The sequence below is a fragment of the Lonchura striata genome, chromosome 4 (genome assembly GCF_046129695.1).
Source record: "Lonchura striata isolate bLonStr1 chromosome 4, bLonStr1.mat, whole genome shotgun sequence".
NCBI classification, from domain to species: Eukaryota; Metazoa; Chordata; class Aves; order Passeriformes; family Estrildidae; genus Lonchura; species Lonchura striata.
The window spans coordinates 40721472-40740960 of NC_134606.1; the positions used below are offsets into that span (position 1 = coordinate 40721472).

The window sequence follows — 19489 nt, forward strand, 5'->3', positions numbered from 1 at the left end:
ATTTTCACTGTTCTGTTAGAGCACGTCTGGTTTCTTGTAAGAAACAAAAATGCTAATAGACATAGAATGAAGATGCAAATATTATTTTTTTAGAACCATTTTACAATAGGTATTCCCTATTATCATCATCAGGAAAAAAAAATACCCTGAAAATTTGATGTAAAATGTAACACTTTAAACAGGTGAGCTTTCTAGACTGATTTATTTTCCTGACTGCCAGGTATGATTACATGTAAATCACTCCATCTAGAGAGAGAAAATACTTTTTGAAAGGTGGGTATGAAATTATTCCACCATACGCACAAGTCTGGATATGGCTCCTGTTATCAGTGAACTTTAGCAGGAAATTCCTAGATGCAAACCTCCTTTGTCAGTCCTGATAAGAACTTTTGCCTGCCATACAGCTCCTGTAAAGAAGTGCTACTTAAATAAGGCTAGGGTTTAACCAGAAGGCACCAACTTCCCATTTAATGCAAAAGTCAAATGTAGAATTCAGAATGGCACATTAGTCTCAAACCCTTTTAACATTTAAGTCAGTGCTGTACATTAATTACACTGCAGCATAAAATACTCCAACATATTTGTTGGTGATCAAAAGTCACTGAATAGATCTCCTGTTAGTTTACATTCCATTATAAGCTGGTCCTCCTCCACCTTCAGGTACCACCCAGTTAATGTTCTGACTTGGGTCTTTAATATCACATGTTTTGCAGTGGACACAGTTCTGAGCATTTATCTGCAGCCTTGATCCTTCTCCTGTTTCCAGAGGAACATACTCATAGACTCCTGCAAAGACAAGAAGGGAGCTATCACTTTGTTGAACAACTTCCCCCTGCATCTATATTCTACTTACCAGCAAGTGTAACAAGGGAAGTATATTACGAATGTGACTTAATTCCCTTCTAACATGTTTAACAGTTATTTCATCACAAAAGTATTGCTAACACGTTTTAAAACTTTCAACTGAACCCCCTTCTGGGAGGAAAATTGGGATAGAATGCTTGAAGTAAGTAGGAGGCCAGGTGGACCCTTCCTACTTAGTCTTTCACTTTGCAGAAACAGCTGACACATACATTTTTGTTACCTACCTGCTGGACAAAATCTTTGCTCCGGTCCGTCGAATACAGCCAGATTCCTGTTCACAGGGACGCTGTCATCTTTGAGAGTTAAATGAGGGGGCTGGTCATGTTCATGGTTTGTACCACTTAAAGCCACAGATGACAGGAGATCAAAACTGATTTTTCCATCGGGCTTTGGGTATTCAATAGGAGTGCAGTCTTTGGCTGGCTTGAGCTGAGCAAAATCTGGTCCTAAATATATTTTTAATAAATTTCAGTATAGAATTACTATAACTTGCAGTTACTCAAGAAAAATTTAACTAAGCTGTTTTAACCTCCCCTGTCACAAGAATGAGGTACTTCATAAAAGGTAGCCTTTTTCACAAGACAAATATCTATACCAAGTTATACTAAGCAGTGTTTTAATGCCTTAATTTACATTGTGTGGTAGCTGATATGACAATCTGCTTCAGTGTTTTATCATCCATTTCTTTTGTACACTTTAAGGCCTCATGACTGTACCAGATGTGCACTAGCTGAAACGAAGACCTGAAAAGACTGACATATAAATTTAGAATAATCTTCAGGAGATAATGAAATTACCTGGATGTTTTAATGTCCACGGTTCCATTCCTCTCAGTAGCCAGTAAAATATGCCTGTATATATCATTCCTCCATACACACCAAGTATGCTATGGCAGGATGGCCGGATATTTCTCACCGCATACAGCTCTTTCCAGACCCAAGAGTTTTTCAGGTTCGCTTCGTATTCTTGCACATCAAGTCCTAAGGCAGTACATTACTTGTTAGGTACCTACAGTACAACAAGACTACCCTTGAAATAATAAATGCTGAATAAAAGCAACTGCTAGCAATGAAATCAGCAAAATGAGAATTTCAGGACTGTAAGCTAGGAATATACTAGACAACATGTTTCAGCCTCTTGAATCAAGAGACCTGTTTTGTTGGCAGACATGTACTGTTCCTTTGTAGCCTCTATTAAATGAGCCACAAGCAGCATTAAATTGTCTCAAACCTCAGCAAAATATAATTAGGTGGCTACATTGGCACCTCTGTGGGAAAGCAGCTACTCACTCACAGAATCTGAGTGCTGACCAGTCTCCGTGATCCAAAGGCAGATTTGCAATTCTAATGCCAAGTTCAAAAGCTTTTCCCAAAGAAGTTTTACAACCGAAGTCCCATTTCAGTAACTATGGCTATGGCCCAATGGATAATGCCAATGGCTAGGTAATTTCTCCCTTTGTAATCAGCACATTCAAGAGACATATTTGACTGCAAACTTTTGATTGAAACTCTTTGATTGTATTCTTTATAAATACTACATTTCACACTTGACACATCTACCACAGTGTAGTTAAAGTCAAGTAATTATCTTAATGTTTCTTCAAATGAAAATTATTTGAGAGCTTCCCTTTCACCATTCTCCATTACTACTGTAAAGGAATATATGTTCTAAAGAATCAGTTCTAAGCCCTGTCTACATATGAAAAGCATGCTTCAATCCATATTTCCCATAAAGCCCATTATCCCTGCAAAGAGAGAAAAGTAGGCTTTAGTAGTCCAGTCTTGACAATACTGGAAAACAGCATATAAAACCTGTCCATAATCAAACAGGAGTGGCACATTACCCACCAACAGTGTTTATAGCTTCAGATGGATTCTCAGCATTTTAGCATGTCTAGTTGAAGTTTTAATTGTTCAACACACCTTCTGTGTATGGTGCATTTCAACTGAATGAGGCCTGAATCCACCAGCACAAAGAGATGATTTCTAAAATAATCATCATGTGGCACCTAGCTGTAGTGTCTTGTCTCTAGAGTGACTGAAATTCTAATTCTCTCTCTCTCCCTACAGACTTTATTAACAGATTTAAAGGGACAACTAAGGCGTAAACAAATCACTACAAGCTGGTCAGGACCAGGTGATTACTACAATGTGCATGTATTATGTTTAAAATAAAATACATGTAGTCTCAAACTGAGACAACTAAAAGATTAAAAGACAAAAAAAACCTGAACAAAAACAGTAAGAACAAATTTGAAAAATCTCATGCTGTTTTGCTTCATTTAATCTATTCCTTTTTTTTTCTTGTTTAGGCAGGCTTTCAGTAATACTTTCTGAATCATAAAGCACTACTTTTTATTGTGTTTGTAGGAACAAAACTATTCTTGTTTACTTATACAGGAAGCATAAGCTTACTTTTCAGATGGTCAACAGAGCTTCTAGCAGTAGGATCAATATTTATGAATAACAGCAAATATTAATTTCATAAATAATGTTACATTATCAATAGTAAATAAACATTTTTAACACACCCATTTCATGATTTATTAACATTTCCAACTAATTCATTCAGCCAGATTAATTAGTGCTGTTAGTTGGTGGTGGTTCTAATTGAACAGAAGGTAATTACAACTCAAAATACAGTGATCTTACCTATTGTCTTTGATTGGAGATTTTCATTGATTAATTGACTAAAAATGGCTTCTGAAGCCAACATGCCACTTTTCATTGCAGTATGTGTTCCTTTGATCTTGGGAACATTCAAGAGTCCAGGACTGCAACCAATTAATAATCCACCTGGAAAGGTGAGTTTGGGTATTGACTGAAGGAAAAACAGAAAGAAAGGTTTTGTTCTTGTTTGTTTTTTTTCCTGTTTATTGAAGTGAAAATAACATTCTAGGAATTAAACTGGCATAAGCCTTAAGTGTCCTTTCCAGACTTGGCATGTGCACTCTCTAAACATACACCAGTTACTCCACTCATGGAATTTGAGCATAGTATGCACATAGGAATACTGTACTTGTGCTGAGTATGAAAGTGATGTTATCCTTATATCCTCTCTACAGCTGCCTTATCTGCAGCAAAACTCCAGTAGTGTCACCCACCAATATTGTTTACCTCCTTCAAGCTCAAGTAAATTACTTAAAATAAAAAACCCAAACTCCCATTTGTTTCCCTGATTTCCACACAGTAAGTTGTACTCATCACACCTCACAGTGCTTTTTTCCACAAATCTCTTTCTGTGAAACTGCACAATGCTATCATGCCTGTCCCCCTCCTCCTTATTTTAGAAGTTGCTCACAGTGAACAAATACATTTTGGTGCAAAATCACCATCTTGCTCCCATTCTGTAAGCATAATGTCATAGAGTATGGTTAACTCACAAACTTCACACAGCCAAGATTATTTGCAAATATCAGGTCAATAGTATTAATATACTACATTATCCACCTATATTAACTAAGGAATACATCAGCTACCAAGTTGATTAAAATTTTAACAGCTTCAAAATGCAGACTGATTGAAGAACTTTAAGCAGAAAGCTCTGATCAAAGCCTAAATCACAAACTGCTGAAGGTAAGTTTTAACTAGCATCCTGCTTTTATTAAAACTGTCTGAAAGAATTAATTTTGCAGTAACCTAAATACTAAGCAAGTAGTTGAATTTCATGAAAAATGTAAAAAAAATGTATCCCTTGGAATTTAAGGTAACCCAAACCAAAAGTTTTTCTTCTGCTTGTTCAATTGTTACCCCTTTACTAGTCATGCAGGACTGCTTACTCTTGTATAGTCATATAGCAATCACTAAAAAAAAGTTAAATTACACAGCATTTCCTCTGTATTTTGGCCAATTTGTTTAATCAGAGACATAGTGATTTGTTTCATAGGAAAGGTTATTCAGGCTGAAAACACAACTACAACATACTTTTCTGGGAATATAAGTTTTAAGTTCACCTACATAACACTATTTCAAAGGGATTAAGTATGTGGAATGTTCTCTTTTCTCAGAAAACAGCCATTCTGTGTTATCTGTTAGGATTCAATGGTGCAGCACTGACATAAGCATAGGAAAACTTCTTGACTGACTCTGAATTACAAACAAAGATGGTGATCAAGTACTTTTCTTCTGCAAACACACATAATAGGCACATAGTGACCTATCATACTGCTAAAGAATAAATGAGCTTAAAGATAAGTAATCTAACACAAAAGGTAGCACATACTGCAGCTTTGGTAGTAATTCTCATTATTAATACTATGGCACTTGGTACCTGCTTTCACAGTCAGTGGAAGAAACACATCATGCTCCTGAGATACAAGACTGCTTTAGAGAAGGGGAGGCACCTGCTCCCTGCAGAGTGTCTCCTGCTGGCAGACAGGAAACCTCATGTTCTTCCTCCCCTTAGCTCCAGATCAGGGCTTAAAATCTGTTAAGTCTAATATTTCACATTTAAATGGATTGTCAGTATAAAGGTTTTCCCCCGATATTCATAGTATACACTACTCAATAACTGTAACCCCTTTTTCTCCACAAAACTCTTAAACCTTTCAAAAGTTTTTTATAAAATAGAGACAAAATAGAGGGTGCATGGGAACTTAGGTGCTTTGTTTTGCAATTTTAATAAATATAATAAATAGTAGCTACAGAAATTAAGTTACTAAACTCTGATCCTTACTTCCACATACATTAAAAAACACATGCACTCTCTCTCCCCCTTCACCCTGTGCTAAAGATTGAAGATCATGGTCATTAGGTTATCTGTAACAAAAAACCTGAAGTTGATGGTAACTCTTTACACTTATTTGATGCAATTCTGTTGCCAAAATCAAAAACTGGAGTTATGGAATGACTTACATAAGAAAATATTCCTGGACTACAGTGATACAAATGAGTCAGACTGCTACAGTTATTAATCAAAGCAACACATGCAAAAGAAGAGCTAATCTTAAAACTCTTCCTAAGTGAATCATCAATAAAGCTTTTTTTTACTGAAGCCATGTATTAAAAAAAGTCTTTTAGAAGAGTGACTTCATGATCACCTAAACAAATCTATCTATAGGAAATTAAAAAAGCCAACAAAGCAAAATATCCTTTTACATTAGGAACAATGGAAAGTAAGGGACATATTGGTTTAAATCCAGCAAAGATGTCCAAAGATGAGGCAGAGATGTGCAAGATCTGTAATTGTACTGTGTAACTTAGCACAATGTCTAAAGTGACTTAAAAAATACTGTATTCTTTCAGCTATTATTTCAGCAAAGCTGCTCAGGCTTTGAGTATAAAGAGGGTGCAACTAAAGTCACACTCTGGCTACTTCACCAAAGCCAGAAATTCAATCACTATGTGTGATAGAGCAACCAGTGCGCAGGGTGTAAAAAGAAGCCACTCTTGCATAAAAATCTAGATTAAAACATCTTGGTATTTTTCATGGTATCTGTGCTAATAATGGAGTGGCAATGGTTTTTGAAATATGCCAGTAATACAGCTGTGTTACAATGTGATATGACATATTTCCAGTGCAGAGTGGACAAAACCAACGCTCAGATTGATTAAATGTGCAGCACGGGTGTAATCAAGAAGTTGCTTCCTGAGCCCACATGACTCACTGCCAGGAATGCACACTGGGGTCAAAGCCTAAGTCCACATGACTGTGACAAGAGTGAAGCTATGATGAAACTCCGCTTGTATTGCAAAACTGTGTGAAGCCACGTTCATACGAACAAGAGGTTCTAAAAGGAAAGGCAAAGTAGTCAGAGGGCAGAGAGCAATGGCCCCACATACAGACAGCAGATCACGAACACTCAGGCTAGTTTTAAGGTCCAAACTGAAAGGAGCATCTGGAAGACGGATCTGGAAGATGAGAAGCTAACAGGTTGAATGTACTTTAAAACTGTTAAATGTAAATTCCAGACCACTTTTTGCAAGCTTTTCCAGCCCTTTCAACTAACCCTAGTCAGAAAAGTCAGTATTTAAAGGGAAATGTATTAATCATAAAGTCTTGATGAATACATATTCAAAATTTTACCTTTTGCACTACTTAAGTTAGCAAAATGAACAAAGTATTCCATCTCCCAAGAAAGCAGAAATTCAAAGCTGTGCAGGAAAGAAACTCAAGGTATTCATATACTTGATAGGTAAAGATTTACCTGCCGAATTCAGGTAAATCAGCAATTTCAGCACCATCAGTGATTTAAGGCTCAAGCACTGAGACCGAGTTATTTTTGCTGGGATAAATAAGTAATTTGGAAGACCACAGATCGGTGGTACTACTCTGCCTTCACCAAGATTTCAGGCAAACAAAAGATTGTCTGTGGCATCTTTGCTACTGAACATACTTGACTGCAATATAAATTCCACTTCACTCGCTGCTTATGGCTTGGACAAACACTTTGCTGGGTAAAAAACTCTCTGGATGTCTGGGCTCAGAGGGTGTTACTGAATGGAATTACATCCACTTGATAGCCAGTCACTAGTGGGGTTCCCCAGGGCTCAGGACTGGGGCCAGACCTGGTTAATATCTTCATCAGTGACCTGGAAAAGGAGATTGAGTTCACCCTCAGTCAGTCTGCAGGCAGCACAAAGATGGGTGGGAATGTTGATCTGCTGCAGAGGGATCTGGACAGCATGGATCTACGAACCAAGGCTGATTATACTGACATCCAGTAAGGCAAAGTGCTGTGTCCTGTCCTTGGGTTACGACAGCTTCATGCAGTGCCTTAGGCTTGGGGCACGGTGACTGGAAAACTGCCCAACAAAAAGGACACAGGGAGTCCTGCCAGTTTAACATGAGCCCAGGCAGCCAAGAAGGCCAGTGGCATCCTAGCTTGGATCACAAATAGTGTGGCCAGCAGGAGCAGGGCAGTGATTATTATTCCCCTGTAGTCAGCACTGGTGATGCTCTATCTTGAATCCTTTGTCCAGTTTTGGGCCCCTCACAAGACATTGAAATGCTGGTGTGTGTCTAGAGAAGGGCAATGGAGTTTACAAAGGGCCTGGAACTCTGGTCGTATGAGGAGCAGCTGAGGGAGGTGGGGGTGTTTAACCTGGAGAAAAGAAGGCTCAGGGGGGACCTTATTGCTCTCTACAACCACCTGAACAGAGGGTGCACTGAGGTGAGGGTTATCTCTTCTCTCAAGTAACAAGTGACAGGAAGAGATGAAAGGGGTTCAAGTTGTGCCAGAGGAGGCTTAGATTGGGTATTAGGAAAAATATCTTCACGGGAAGGGCTGTCAAGCACTTGCACAAGCTGCCCAGCGAAGTGGTTGAGTTGCCCTGCCTAGATAAGACATATAGATGTGGCACTTAGGGACATGATTTAGTGGTGGACTTGGCAGTGGTGGACTAGTTATTGGATTAAATGATGTAAATGGTCTTTTCCAGTCTAAAGGTTTCTATGATGAGTATGTCAGAAGATTTTCAGTATGACACAGCCTAAGACTAGCAAGCTTCAGCAGCCAGTACCCAGCAAGACAAGAAACTTTTTCTGTCCAGTAAAACATTTGGTATAGCATGCGACCCAAATCTACAGCACTAAATACATGGCCATAGAGAACTCAAAGATAAAAACTTTGTGAAAAAAATTACCTGGATACCACCTTCATTTAATGCTCTGGCACCGTATGCAATTCGTGTTCCACCCTCCAAAGTAGGCTGTACACTAGGATGGTGCTTCCACCTCTGAAATTCCCTAAATGGATTCAAATAGGGATTTTGATAATCTAAACCAACCTTAAAAAAAAAGAAAAAACTGCACATTAATAAAAATAAGGTATGAAATTTCAAAATTTGAAATTAAAGCAATTGCATATTACCACATCAAGTCTTTAAATCTATTTTATACTAAAGCAATCTCAGGATATTTCTACTTAAACTACTGCCAAAAATATATTCTATTAATGGCACAGCAGAAGCAAATCCAAAAATTTGCTGCTACAAATCTGCTCTTGTCCCCATCTGAAATATGGAAAACATTTAATTTCATTGTAACTTCCTTTCAGCTGTCTTTGGTATAAAAATGATTAAATTAAGCATGATTTAATGGGTGGGATAAGCAGCAAAAGTTGTTTTAAATTTGTATTTTATACCTCTGCCCAAAAAAAGCGGAAAAAAGAGGTAAACAAATATTTTTTGATTGTGCTCTCATACTTGTGCTCTCATACTTTAAACAGTTCTTCAAATTGTTTAGTAGTCAATTATAATATCCAATTAGGTGAGCCATTGGGAGCACAGGGGAGCAATGATGAAACCAGAAAATGGGGCTGGATGCCCAGGATTCCTATATATTTGAGATTTTGACCAAATATATACTCAAGATACTCTTAAAAAGACTTCTCTTGCCAATTTTTTATCTTTTGAGAAAGGGATTATTTCTGGTTCCTGGGAGCTTTATGGGAGATAAGTAACAAAATACATCATAAGTCAGCAGCAGTCAAGACTTTGGTATCTGTGGCAGCTCACGGCTTTTAAAGCAGTGTTTGCATCTGCCCTGCTGACAAGACAAAATTAATGAACAAGTTCCAAAATAAGGGTAAAATAACCCTACTACAAGAATCATGTCAGACTAAAATAGGTAAAATTCAAAGACAAAAAAGTGATTGTGTGTTCACACAGAAACTGATTTTTTCCTCTCTGGAGAGAATATGAATGCTACTGATGACCTACCATTCTCTGTGAGAATCAGAGCTCTCAGCCCATCTAAAATCAAACAGAATTTGAGAACCTACTGTATGTAGTTATTAATTCCAATATTGGAAAACTGTACAGGACAAATATGTGTGTCTGAGAAAGCTAATGATTTTTTTTCAATGCTTCTTACAAAACAGTTAGACAAAAATAGAATTTTTCCACACTTTGTAATCCTTCTGAAATCTAGAAGACAGAAGTGTCAGCTCAGTCCCATGCTGCTGAAAGTCCAATTTATATGCTTGACTCTTACACCATCTGTGTTGAAGCACGTGCACAGAGTAAATAGTGAATTTTTCATTTTGAACTGTAGGTGACAGAGAATATTTCCAATCCTTGCTCCTCACATCACCTGGCTGCTAGAATGACACCAGACTATCTCTCGAGCTCTCACTGCTTCTGATAAAATGGCAATAAGCAGGAAGAAGCTGCCTGCCTAATTCAGAAAGGCCGTTGCTAAAGAGGGCAAAGCCAATAGTGGTGGAGAATACCAGAAACAAAGTGAAGAACTCAGAAATTAAAGGGATGCTAGTAGCATTGCAGTGCTTCCACTTTAAATACTTCTCTCAAAAAGTGGAGTTACACACAAGGTTGACACATTAATTAGGAAATGGAACTGTACAAAGTACATGTGATTTAGATTTCCTAACTTAAAATAACTTTTTGAGCACACTTTTGATTAGTCATTTGGTTTTGCCATTACAAAAATTTGCTTGGTTTGCAAAGAAATTATGAATAAGTTTTCTAGTTGGTCTCAATAAAAGACACTGGATTAAAGACAGATTAATATGACAAGTAAGCCTTCCCTAGTATGGGTATAAGCACACTTAAGATTGAGAAAGGATTAAATTTGCCCTGTTCCTATTCTTGTATTTACATTTTCTCATTAAAACAGAGAAAAGAAACTACATAAAATGCAGATCAAACAACATGTAAGAATGGAAAAACTTCACTTACCACAAATCCAAGAGCAACTAAAGGCTCACGCTCATTTAAGTGATAAAGAAAGGATCCTCCATATGTATGTCTGTCTAATGGCCAGCCTACAGTATGTTCCACTCTTCCTGGTTTCCATTTACTTTTATCAATAGTCCATAACTGAAATAAGGATGACAAAAAATTACTTCAGTAATGGCCTTTCAATAACATATTAAAACCCAAACACACAATTACATATAGTACTGATAGATACTGAATTTACTCCTATGAGCAAAGCAAAAATTCGTACAGCTAAATACCAACTGTTCAGTATGGTTTGTTGGATTACCATTGTTTTCCCAATACCTCTCTTTAAATGCTGTGTATCAGAAAATGTGACTGAGACTCCAGTACTACACCCAAAATTTCCATTCAACCACAAGATTCCTAATATTAGTGATTTTGAGATACTTCTGCCACAGAACGCAATGCTTGTGTTGACCTTTCTCTTTGAAAGTATTATTTTTTCATATGATTCTATGAATTATCTTGTGAGTTTTTCAAGGTCAGGACAAAGCAATAGGCCTGCGTTGATCTAAATATTTTCTGTCAAACAAATTGTCCCATCTCTCCAGTGCTTCACTGACCCATGGTGAACTCAGAGAAGCATTTTCATGTTTTCAGGAGTGAGTCCATTTTCTGCTCATTTCACAAAAGATCTTTGCACCGTGGAGGTACATGCCAGGCACAGTCTAATGACAGGAGGGCAGTTGAGCACCATAGATCAGCTCAAGCATGGAGGGCACATCTACAATAATATTCCGATTTAGATTAAAGAGCACATTTTTGAGCAGGACTTCTGATTCCTCGCACTTGCTGTGTTTTGACTCACACCATACACCAGCGATGAACTGGATTCCTTCAATGTAAAACTAAAAGACAGAGTCCTAAAAGTCCATCTAAAGCATTCCAGTCATGAAAGGGCACTCAGTCCATGGGACTAGATCACAGCTAGTTCAAAGTAAAAATAAACCTGAGGTGTGCATAGTACAGATAACAGCTCATCAGCACCAGCTACTTCAGATCCACTCCTTCTGGACTGCACCATTTGCTAAAGCACACAGTCTCATCTGGAAGCAAGGGAACTCTACAGTAAAACCCTTCTTTAATGACAATTTCAGTATTAGACACTGTAACTAAGATCATGTCATATTTACAGAGTGGTTATTCTCTACAGAGTGTAAACGAATAATTTAACAAATATTTTGTAGCTCTAAGCACATATTAAAGTAATAAAGAATATGTTATAGCCAGAACTTTGAACATATTCTAAAATAATACCAACTCTTTTTAATGAGTGATATTTCCCGAGTATAGAATATTTTAAAAAGGAAACCTCATTCCTTTCCCAATTTTATATGCCCAATGAAAGAAATTTTTTTTTAAAGAAAGGCTCATTCTAAAGGTGCTTCAGAGCCCATGACTCAATATCTGAAACAGCTCTCCTCTCTCCCTTTCACTAACATACAGAAAGCCCATAGAAAGTATTTTCTTCCTTCCTCGTGTACTAAAGCCCCCCCAAAATCAGGTAGCACAAATTCCTCTCTTATTTAGCAAATACACAGAAAACAGATATCACAAATGACTGTAATTTGAAAATGTTAACAGAGCAGATTCACAGGTATCTCTGGTTATAACAGATTCAAGAGAAGCAGCAGCTGAAGTGGAACAGTCATGACATTCAGGGAGCATCTGTTCTGATCAGCTTCAGAACAGCAAAGATTCTTAAGTCTCAAAGTGTAACTCAAATTCTTTAATTCTTATGTCTTACAAAAATTAGCTAGAAAGCAAATAGAATCTACCTTAAAGTCCTATGGTATTTTCTTTAATTGTTAAAATTATGCAAGTGGTACCTCTTTCAATCCAATGCCATAGCTCTGGGGTTGACAATTCTCCCTTAGATTGTATTTTTTGTACAGCTGTTTGGCTAGATGTCCATGACAACCTTCAGCAAAGACTGTGACTTTAGCATGGAGTTCCAAGCCTCTTTCAAAGGTAGCCTGCAAAAATACAGCATTTCATCAGCAGTTAGGTCTGTGCCACACCAAACTTACAGCAAGAAAGTGGTGAGTAATAAAGTGACTTTAGACTACTTGGTAACACAGCTCAGAACCTACAAACCATTGCAAATTATGGCTCTAGTTTAGTTGTCTTTTCCACCTAACCATGATGCACCCCTGGCAAGTCTTGGAAGGGGATTCCAGCAGAGCAGCCCCACAGCAAATTTTACCTGTAACATCATGCTTAATTTTTGCTCATTACAATAAAACATTATGTGTGTGTGCCCCACAGAGTAGACAGAACTACACACATGACTTAGACTAGACAGAAAAACCTGAATCATCCCTGCTCCCAAAAGAACCCACTGCTTCAGAATAACAAAGTATACTCCAATCTGGCATGTTAAAACATACAATAAAATTAAACTAAATAAAATACAACTATAAAAAAATTCTCATAAAAAATTCCAACAGGGATTGAGAATCAAGTAAGGGGAACTGGTATACTGCTGTATGAGTACACCACCTGCATTTGTGAGCGCACTGAACAAGAATACAGATTATGTTTACAAATTTTTTATAATGAAAAAAGCTTGACTTCAGTCAGAAAGTTTGATGTTGAAAAAGACAAGGAAAACAGTTTTGGATGAACTTCTCCAGCAGTACTCAATTAAACCATCTCAAGGTAAGCCAGTGTAGGTTCAAAATAAGCTTACTGCTTTAGTTTTCAATTGTTTCTCAGGTGCAATCTGCTTGTAACTAACAAATGAAAATATTCCCTCTAGCTGAGAATTACATTTAAACAGGAGTCACGGGATTCTGTGAATTTTTTTGTACTCTTTGAATTTATGATTGTCAGTATGAGCAAGAATTAATTTTACAAAATACTAAACAAGAGTTACCTCTTGAATATATACTGTCCACTTTGAAGTAGCTTTATATAAAACAAATTAACTACAACTCTACATTGTAAATATTAGAAATACATTAATTTGAAGGATTTCAGTAACATGACACAGCTGTATTACATATTTAACCACCTTCTCCAGTATCTACACAAGAATCAGTGTGCAACTTGCTACAACGGCTTTTACCACTGTTATTTTTACTTGGTTGGTGCTGACTGCAAGGTGAAAATCTATTCATTAACCACAGTCTATTTGATTAGGCTCTGTATATTGAAGATACTCTTGCCTTGGAGGTTATACAAACTACACCTATTTACCTGAGCTTTTATGCACTGGAGATAGTACCAGCTGACAAAACTGACAGCTAGAAAACTTGACTTGAGTGACAGTGCAGTAAAAAAAGTTGCAGTAGAGGCACACTCATTATGCACATGAAAAAAGATACATGTTCTCCCAGAACAAATGAGGGGAAGAAAAAGAATCTATGTTTTGAGGATTTTAAGAAATACACCTAAAATTGTTCCTTCCCATCTTAAAACAAACCCAAACTCCCAATGAAACTGCACATGTTACTTGTGCCACCTTCTGGACAAAGCAATAGCAGATACACAATATTACACTGGAAAATTACATTACTCCTCCACTGGCTATATTCTCTCAAAACAAGAGTCTTTTCTTCTCACTTCCTGCCTTAAATAGGGAAAAATAGCCCACACTTTATGTGAAAGTGAATACCTCTTTGAAACTCTAGGAAACTAGAACAAAACTTTATTAAAAACAAAGTAAATGTTAAGAAAAGACTTCTAATTTATGTAGTAAAATAATTCTGTGTGAAAGTTGCTCCAAGTAACTCTGAGATGCCACATTTTCCCAACATATTTTACAGGGAAACAGCACACTTAGGGCACATCCTGGATTTCACTGAAAGAACAAAAATCCAAGTTTGACACTTAGGGCACGTAGTCACCTTATAGGTGCAGATACATGACCAACCAGCATAAAGGTAAAAAGACTGAGTGTGTATCTTGCCACAGCATGATAGACTGTCAGCAAGTGCAACTGTGGCTGTAAAGATCAAGGAAACCAAACCAGGCAGAAGCACACTCTTTTATATGTTGCTAGTTACCAGATAGACTAAAGCTTCCTATTTCACCTTTGGACCTTTTTTGCAGGACTTCCTGGAGTTCTTTCCCTTGTTTCCAGATTTCACATAAGCCAAAACACTCTTACATAATCTCCTTCAAGACAACTTTGCTGAAAAGGTTTTTTTTTACTAATCTCAGAAGAATTTTACAATGTTCTGAAACAAGAGCTTTCACAGCCAATCAATCCAATCAAACAGAGAGGGAGGACAGGTACTGAATTTTACAACTTTTCTTATGCTTCAGCAAGACTACTGATGGCAGTAGAAGCAGATGTATCACAATTTTCATAATTAGATTCTTAGTTATGGGGAAGATAAATACTTACTTTAGGTGCTCCATCCTTCTGAATGCCTACATCATTGGTTGCTATCCCTTTCACACTACCATCTTCATGAAAAAGTACCTTTGGAAATATTTAAACAAAGAAACACAAAACATTGTAATGAAACTGTATTTTGAATCTATATATTAAAAGTTCTAAAGCAAAACTTCTAAGCAGTATGACTTAAATGGTCAAACATTAAGATTATGTATTTATTCATGCACTGTATGATCCACCTGCACTTTGCTGGATCTGAGCCAGGGAATTTAGACAGAGAAACAGAGTTTTCACAATACATATCACTTAAAAGGAATGTTGCACATGTACAAATGATCATGACTGCACTGAAGGGGGTTCCTAAGCCACTTTTCATAAACACACACTGATGTCATTAGTACCTCAGCTGCTGCATAGCCTGGATATATCTCAACACCCAAAGCTTCTGCTTGTTCACCTAGCCAACTCACAAGGTGGCCCAGACGTACTATGTAATTTCCATGATTAACCATCGGAAGTCCTAGGCAAAAAAAGACACACACAGATATAACACATCGGACACTAAGCAAAATAACCAAAGCTGCATACAGTAGATGTCACATCTACAGCTACTACCTTCAAAATTAATCTCATGTGTTATCAGAGCCATCACCTACACAGAGTGTATCACTGTAACCTATTATACTCTACATACACTTGCTGCACTACACGGAATCAAACTTCTTTTGATTCATGGAGAAGTTCATGGATTCATGAAGTCTCCAAAAAGACACAGAGGAAGTTGACTCTCTTCTCCCTCAGTAAACTTTACCTGGAAGAATTGGCACTGGAATTCTAGATGTCTCTGTTAAAATTCCAAACTTGTCTTCAGTTACAGGAGTATTAAGTGGAGCCTACAACAAATAAAATAGAAGAAGCAGAGAGTTATATTTTCTTCGCCAATACAACACAAACAACAAAATCAAACAATCAAACTGGCAGTAGAGTACAGGTTTAGTATAGCACTTCTATGGGAAGGTATCACAAAAGAGCAAATAAAGTACTTTATAATGCAGTCATCAGGAAAGAATCAACACAACTACTGAAGTAAAAAAAAAAATACAGCTTTGCAAATAACATCTATTGTACACAGGCCTGTGCTACATCAATATTCTAGACCTTTTTAAATATGGCAGTTCAAGTTGCAGATTTATCACCATAAGGCAAACCAAAGAGCTGTTGGCTGACTTCTTGCATCTCTCAGGTGAAAGCAGGCAGCAGTCTGCAAGTCAGATGGCTGTTCTGGGACCTTCCTCCTACAATCATCTTAGGCCTTTGTTACAGGCTGTTCTGAGACTTCCCTCCTAAAATCATCTTAGGCCTTTGTTACACCACAGTATCTGCACAGAAGCCAGTCTACTCTGTGCCATTTCCAGGAAGAGCTATTGCACAGATCGAGCATATCTGTCACTGGTAAGGACCAGACATCCTGCTTGTACACAAGAGCTGGATTTTGCACAAAGGCAGCAAGTGCAGGGCACCCCAGGCTGCACCATTCAGATTGTGTATATGCAGTAGGACTGCTACAGAAAAGAGCAAAGGCCACAGCATGTCTGTGTAGACAGAAAACATTTAGCATTGTTGAACTACAGGAAACATACTAAAAAGAAGGTACCCATTTTTGTTTTGTTCCATCAATGTATTTTAAAACGGTATTAATTACTAATGCTACCAGGTACTAATTCGTGCCAGAATCAGTCAAATATGAAGTTCATTACAATCTAGTAATGAACTTTGGTGTTGACATGCTCATACATACCCCTCGCTCTTTCCAGTCTGGAAAGAGTTCTTCTAAGGACCTTGGCTCAATACAAGCACCAGACAATGTATGTGCACCAATCTGAGAAGCCTTTTCCACCAGACAAACACGCAGTTCTTTGCTGTGCTCAGCAGCCAGCTGTTTGAGTCGAATGGCTGCAGAAAGGCCAGCAGGGCCTGCTCCAACAACGACAACATCAGCTTCTTCTGCAAATCTTTCCATGTTTACCCCTTCAATAGAAAAAATTGATAATAACATAAGCCAATCTCTAATTTCTTCCAGCCTCTCTCTCACTGAACTTAAACCCTCATGGTAAGAGCAACTGAAAAAAACAGCAGATACATACTGACTAGTACTAGATCTTATGATAATCACTAAACCAAAAGCTGCTTGTATATTTTCTTTATGGAAACAAGCATAAAGTTTCTTCTGATAATATTTTATAGCACTAAAGACACTCATTGTGAGATTGCAAGCAAAATTGTCATTTGAAATATTAGTACTGTATTTAAGCATAGAGAATTTCCATGAAGAGAAAAAACCAGCAACATATTTTAGTGTCTTTAAGACTCAGCAATGATTAATAATAATAATAATAATAACAAAGCATTTAAAGAATGCAATGTTTTTACCTTCCCATCGTTTGTCTTTGTCCCGAGGATGAATTGTGTAATGTGTAGTTATGCGAGGCACAGAGGCGGTAGAGGCACATCGTGAGACACGCACCGATAGAAGGCAATCTTTCTTTATCAATTTTAAAGCATGAATGCACTGACGTGCTGCAAAAACCAGAAACAACTTTGTCAAATCAATAGTTTTCCAAATTTTTCAAAATTTCAGAGACACAAGTAGTGCAACAAATATAACAGCTTCCCCCCCTCCCAAAGGGCTACCAGGTGATGTAAAGATGAGGAACCATAAACACAGATTTTTAAATTCTCAGGTAAGGAGGATGATGTGTAATTTTTTTATCAGGGAAAAAAAAATAAGCTTCCTCTTTAAGCATTCTTTACTCAGTACACAGGCCAGCCATGCACAGCTGACATAGGATAATATGCATGTATACACAGGTGCCAAACATATTTTAAGTTCTGATTTAATTTTGAACTTCGAAAGGTTTATTTCAGGCTGCATTAAAAATGACCAAGCAACAGTAGAAACAGGACAGGCAAGTTTAGCTCTGACATCTCAACACATGATGCTTCTAAAGTACACACCATAGTCTGCAGTAAAAGCACAGACTTGAACCCAAGTATGCTTAGCCAAAGTTAGGAACAGTAGATACAGGTAGCCATTACCTTTGCTGCAAATACAATAATTGTTGTGAGAACAAATTAGAATTTCTGTGTAAGGAAATGGATGAAAAACAAAGTTTCAAATTATCAAACCAGGAATCTTTTCAGAGGGCTATTACATGTCATCATTTCCCTCTTCTAGAAACAAATAATATGCATGTGATTTGTAATAAAAAATGCTAGCATGAAAACTAGTTATAGTTAAAAGGTCTGTGAATTAATGTACGTTGACTAATAATTTTCCTTCCTTAAAAAATTCTCTATCTTCAGGGATAAAGAAGACTAGTACCACATTTAAAGTGGAGTATTTCTGCAAAACTACATAAGTGAAATCACCAGTGTGCTATGACTGAGATATTTAGTTGAGAATGGCAATTGGCAAGGTCAGCACAAGCATCTTGTGTCCTGGTGACAGAACAGAGGTCTCTAAATGCGAGGTAGCAATTATTATCCATGTTGGCTCCTTGACAAGAATTTTGTACCTTAACCAATATAACATAAAAACTATTATCATATCACCTCATAATTCTTAGTTATCCTTTACCTGCAACCAAGCAGGATCTGAGAACAAGCATTCTATAAGGTTGGTAACAGCTACACTCATATATATATTATGAAACTTTAACTTAACTTTCAGGATTTTTTTTATTTGACCATAACTGATGGTACTAAGAATCACACAGCATATATATATATAAAAAATCAATTAATTTGCACATATGCAAAAGAAGTGAAACTCTGCTCCGAACACCTCTGATAATAACAGAGGTGGGTGCAAACGCTGGACGGGCAGATTCTTCCCCAGCAAGCACACAGTGCCTGGGCCACGACGCTACTGAGAGCGCAGGGACTCGACAAGCGATGGGAAACGCCTACATGGCCAAGGAGAAACTTTGCGGCAGCTCTTCAGTAACAGCTGTCGGGATGCTGTCGCCACAACTACTTCCCAAGCAAGGACACTCGTGCCAGTGCTTTAGTTCACCCTCTAAAGCGGGTGACACCTCGCGCCGCTCAAAAATCCCGCCCATCTCTTTCGGCACGCCGCCGCAGGTGAGCGGCCCGTGTCGGCAGCCCAGAGCCGGGCCGCGGGCAGCGCTCCGCACGGCGCTGTCCCGCCGCCTCCGGGCGCACAGAGGCCCCGGGCAGGGGGAGCCGCGGGGCAGCCGCGGGCCCGCAGCCGGCCCCGGTCCGGCCCCGCGCCCGCCCGGACACCGGCGCGACCCGGCCGCGACCTTTGCTCTGCCTCGGCGCCGCGCCAGCCGCCGGCCCCACCCGCCGCACGAGCGGCCGTCCCAGCCCGGCCCTGCCCAGCCCGGGACGAGGCCCCGGGCCCTCCAGCCGGCCCCGGCGCGTTACCTCGGCCGGCGGACGGGCAGCGGCGGAGCAGCATCGCAGCGGCCCCGGGCACCTCTCGCTTCTGCGTCCGCCCCGCGCACACCCCGCCGGCCCCGGCCCTGCCGCGCCTGCGCGCCGGCCACGGCTCCGCCCCGTCCCGGCGGCA

General features: G+C 38.6%; 1 protein-coding gene across 1 annotated transcript; it reads right to left on the minus strand.

The window, feature by feature from the left end:
- Window positions 1-67: 67 nt before the first annotated feature.
- ETFDH (electron transfer flavoprotein dehydrogenase) lies at window positions 68-19455 on the minus strand. Its single transcript, XM_021539589.3, has 13 exons — window positions 19345-19455; window positions 17326-17472; window positions 16694-16923; window positions 15707-15788; window positions 15297-15415; window positions 14902-14979; window positions 12377-12523; window positions 10503-10643; window positions 8448-8591; window positions 3516-3684; window positions 1662-1844; window positions 1089-1310; window positions 68-786 (listed from the first exon to the last, which is right to left on the minus strand). The coding sequence occupies exons 1-13, from the start codon at window positions 19376-19378 to the stop codon at window positions 623-625; spliced, it is 1860 nt and encodes a 619-aa protein (XP_021395264.2). The 5' UTR covers window positions 19379-19455; the 3' UTR covers window positions 68-622.
- Window positions 19456-19489: the final 34 nt, after the last annotated feature.